This window comes from Mesitornis unicolor, unplaced genomic scaffold, assembly GCF_000695765.1.
Source record: "Mesitornis unicolor isolate BGI_N332 unplaced genomic scaffold, ASM69576v1 scaffold22781, whole genome shotgun sequence".
Lineage (NCBI taxonomy): Eukaryota > Metazoa > Chordata > Aves > Mesitornithiformes > Mesitornithidae > Mesitornis > Mesitornis unicolor.
In genome coordinates, this window is record NW_010163423.1 from 7,324 (window position 1) to 12,188 (window position 4,865).

The 4,865-nt window shown below is 40.9% G+C and overlaps 1 protein-coding gene across 1 annotated transcript; it reads right to left on the reverse strand.

Moving 5' to 3' along the window:
• Positions 1-430: 430 nt before the first annotated feature.
• Positions 431-4,813, reverse strand: GRPEL1 (GrpE-like 1, mitochondrial (E. coli); the record flags this gene model as incomplete). Its single annotated transcript, XM_010193974.1, has 4 exons — positions 431-1,099; positions 2,582-2,663; positions 3,856-4,024; positions 4,757-4,813. Coding segments are annotated over 4 exons (655 nt in total), but the record flags the coding sequence as incomplete, so codon positions are not given.
• Positions 4,814-4,865: the final 52 nt, after the last annotated feature.

Below are 4,865 nucleotides of genomic sequence, written 5' to 3' on the forward strand. Positions count from 1 at the left end.
TTTGCATAACAAACTGTAAAGCTTAGAAGTTACAAGACTATCAAAATTGTTTAAACCAATTTATACAGTATTAAATTAAAAATCCAGAGATAGGATAAATACTATTGGTTCTTCAATGCCATACAAGTATTAGATGGTTTTCTTGAGTCAACGTAACTACAGAACAAAAGACATCTACTCTCCATTGCCTTTTATTTACAGGTGAGAATTCACAAAGGTTTCAATTGCAGTTGTTGAGAGATTATTTCTGAAGACAAAAAAGGGCATTTATCACATCAGTGTGTAAAATCTGATGGACACTTGCAGGAAACGGGTTATTTCTAGTACTTCACCCACTTCTGCAATGTTAGATTCTACAAAACAAAAGGAAGTGTTTGGACCGCTATTTGGATTTTCAATCTACGCCAGTGACAAACACAGGACTACAAAATTGTGAACATTCCATTCCTTTCAATTTAATACACCTTTGGTAGCAATAGTTGTAAAAAATGTTATCTAATCTAAAGCATTATGTGGCTTCATGGCTCTTGTATTTCACACTTAGGAAGAGTTTGTGTGAGCTTACGTAAGAAGGAACAGTTGAAGGCCAATAAGCAGGAGAATTTCATCACTTACTTCATTTTCACTGGGAGACCTCAGCCAATTCATTTAAACCTCTCAAGGGGCAGAGGAATGAGAAAAGCAATGTGTAAGAGAAAAACCATCCAGCTGTTTAATAGTTGTATGGCATTTTAAATTCTCAGATTAAGCAGCTAAGCGTCTTTCACAACACCCACCAAGGCAGGCCGCAGCGTACGCCCGTGCAGCTTATAGCCAATCTTGGATACTAATGCAATAGTGCCAGGCTCCTTCCCCTCCATGGGAGTGTGGAACAATGCTTCGTGTTCGTAGGGATCGAACTTGGCTCCGACAGGGTCCAGTCTGAGCAGGCCATGTTTTTTAAACACCTTTTGAATCTGTACTTCTGTCATAACAAGACCTTCGTATAAGCTCTTCAAGTGAGGATTTTCATCCTTAATTTCTTCTTTTGGAACACTTTCTGTTGCTTTCTCCAAAATATCTGCAACTTCTAGTAAGTCCTTACAGAAGCTCTGAATCCCTAAAAACAAATAAAAGAGAAGGGAATGAGATTAGTCCACTGAGGGAAACCAGCATAAAAAACCAAACCAAACCAAAACGCAGCCCCAAACTATACAGCAATAATCTGGACTCTTAGATTTTTAACAAGGTATGTGATATTGTAAACTTCCCAGTTTTACTTGATGATCTAACACTGTTACAGATACCTTCAAATCCATACCACCTCCTCTACTTCTATGGAAAAAATGCATTTCAACTTAGTACTTAAAAGAGCTAAAGTTACACTGATGACCTGACATTAACAGTTAAAATTCCAACCAAAGTTACCAAAACCTTCAAATGGCTTAATGGCATTTCCTCATGTCTTTCTCTTCCTGGGATTCACCTAAGTTCAAAGCATTATGTTGCCCCATTCCGACTCTTTCATCTGATATGCTAAAAATATTTGCAGAACTTAACAATCATGTAATTATCTGAAATTTACTTTTCACGAGAAATTTTATTTGATATTTATTTCTATTGTAGCATCTCTGAGCTCAGACATGACTCAAAGTCCTTCTACACTAAGTAGCATATCAGTGAAACAATGCTTATTGAAAATCAACTTCAGGGTGATGCATTCAAACATCCATGAAACAGTACAAGAATACTACGTAACTGAGAAATGCTTTTTCTTACAGTACACATTAACTGAAGACCTTACATTCAGAAATGAAAACTTCTGTATTCAGGATTAACTATACAGCTGTGGCAAAAAAGCCAACGCATTTTTCAAGCCAGAGTGACAGTCAGACACTAAGAAGATACAGCACTCTTCTGCTGCAGTACTTGCATACCATTTCTGTTTTACAGAGCCGTGTTTGAACTGTCAAGAAGCTAAATCAGAAGTCAGTAGCCTGGCACTTGAAGAAAGATCTGTTTCTAGCAGCCCTTATAGCCAGTGATTGTACATTCCTACACTGAAAAGAATCCATCCATCCAAATGTATTACTTCTATTCGAAAGCTATGGCCTTCAAACAGAACAGAAAAGTTATTCAAATATGAAAAGAACAGAAATCAAAACTAAAATAAGAACTCCCCAAAAAAAACCAAACAACAAAAAACCACAAACCAGAAGCAAAGCTGGCATGCCATGCTCTTGGTTAATTTTTTGCAGTCAGTTTTGAGACCAATGTATGTGAAAAAGGCAAACTTCAGGCTGCAAATCTTACTGAAAAATCTACCAGTGTAGTACATACTGTAGAAAATCAGATACCAAATATAAAGAAATTTCCAAGTTGTTGACTTTAGCTGTTTAAGTCTTGCCCTTGTCTAGCAAAACGATTACAATTCTGATGCAAAGTGAGGAACCATTCAAATATATTTTTAACCAAGTGGTCAGAATCACTGCAAAGTACAGCCTGTCAAAACTGTGGGCCAGTCAGCTCCATTTCCAGGCTTTGCACTTCATGTCAGTGTTCCTGTGTCTGAGGAGTATATACAAAAGGAGCCTCCACTGACCGTATAACTTTGCCTCTTCTACCAGTTTCTGGCTTCTTTGCCTCACGTTTTCTGCATCTGCCAAGGCACGCTTGTATTTGTCCTAAAGAAGAAAAAAACAGTTACAGAAGATATTTCATTCTTGGGGGCTGGGACAACAGTTCAGGAGAGCACATTCGGTATAAGACGGCATTTTAGACAGTGGCGTAGCCTAAACCCACCACCTAAAGAGTAATCTGAGGATAAGATGCCACTTCTCACAGCATCCTTCCTACCAAGGCAGACGTCTGCATCACTTCAGTGCAGACAGAAGTGAGGGAAAGGAAGTGAAGATGTTTCCAGACTCTCAGTATTTGTCAATATTAGAAAAAAAATTTGAACTCTACAGATATATCAAGTTTTATGTATCACAGATTTCTGCTTCCTCTGATGTGTGTTCACAGAAAGCCTTCATCATAAGGTATTTTGACACCATGGCAAACGAGATTCAAACCCACACCTGACTTTCAAATCATCTCTTCACTCTCCAGACATACCACAGTGCCCTCTATCTTTTTCAAGGTTTACAAACTACGAAGTCTAACACTCTCTCAAAGAGAGACTCTCAAAGTCTCAAATGGTCTCGAAAGACAATTTATACAAGGCACTCATTCAGAAAAGGCAACACCTTTGTTTAATGCAGACCTCACACCTCTCAGGGCATTCTTTACCCTCTGCTGAAGTCACGAACAGGGGAGAATGCAAGATACATTTGGCCAGACAGAGAGGACGTGATGCTTCTGCCTTGTGTTTGAAGGCCTCTCCAACAGAGGTTTGAAACGCCCACTTCCTAAGCATGTAATAAGTACACCATGACATAAAAGCTAAATTTCATTAACCCCAACCTTTGGAAAAGTCAGCAGCTGTTTTCAGAAAGTGCACACAAAACCACAATCAAATCAAAGACACGCTCAAACCTTCCAACGGGCCTCCGAAAATTTCTTAACTGAGCAAAACCTAAATTAACTGCAGTCAGTGAAACTAAGTAACAAATTTTCAGGCTGGAAGAGGTCCTATTCCATCCGGAAATTGGAATTAAACTATCAAAAATCTTAATTTCTGACCAGGGTGCATCTTAGGATCTCGTCGTACATCTACTCTTAAGTTTAAAGCAAATGTCAAATTGCAGTTTTTTAATTCAACAACTAAACAGCAGTGACACAACTGTATCCCGATTGTGCACTGACAACTCGTGATGAATACTCTTAACTATGCAGTTTCCAAGGTATGCAACCTGATGACCAAAAGACACTTACAGTAACATCTTTTAGCTGCTCCTCCAGTTTGGCCTTTTCTTCAGGTAGCCTTTTTTCAGCAGAGCTGGGTTCAACCTTCTGCTCATTTTGGCTCTGACTCTGGTCCTCTTCCAAGTTCTGGCCATTTTTCTGTTGTGTCGCCACACAAAGCAGTCGTGGAGAAGTCCTATGGCAAAAACATGTGGACAGTATTAATCAGTTGCTTACTTTGAAAGATGTTTGCGTTTTCTGGACATACTGGACACTTTATCTGACATGTCAACGTTTACAAAATTCTCACATGAAAGCACAAATCAGTACCACAGTTCTAGGTCTATGAAAACTGTCTGCAGAACCTTTCATCAGAAGTAACTGAACTCAGCCCATCTAACCCATTGCAAAAAATAACTTCACTGCAAGACAACAACCACTGGGCAGCAGCTTGTAAGTGTCTGTTACATACAGTTTATAAAGTCGCAGCAGTTTTAAGTAGAATGTGAGCTGTTTTTCAGCACAGCGCTCTATCAGGAAGCAACTCCAGTTTACGTGATGCAATCACCTGCAACAGTCCCCCAGCAAACACAGCAAGAATAATAGTGGTTTGCTGCCGACTGCTCACAACAGAAAAGCGCCTTCTGTGTCACTGCTGTATCTCATTGCTATATCGCAAATACCACGCCAAGAACGGGCCAGTCCACATGAAGATGGCTTTTAACCCCTTCCTAACATTTCTTAGGCTGAACGAGCTGAACTCCCTCCGCAAACCGCTTCACAGACAAGGCAAGTGGACCTGTGCTGCAATGAAAGAAAGGCCTTGGATCCCTGCACGCCACACCACGACCTCAGGCCCGGAGCCCTTTAGATTCAAGGCCGGGCCAGGAGGGCCCCGCAACGCCTGGCCGGGCCACTATCCCGGGGGAGGAGAAGGGAAGCCAGCAAAGGGAGACGTGGGATGAGGGCCGGCAACAGCCCGTCCCGGCTGTAGGAGAGGGCTCCCGGCGCAGAGCTGGAGGGCCGGGGCTCGGGAGGTG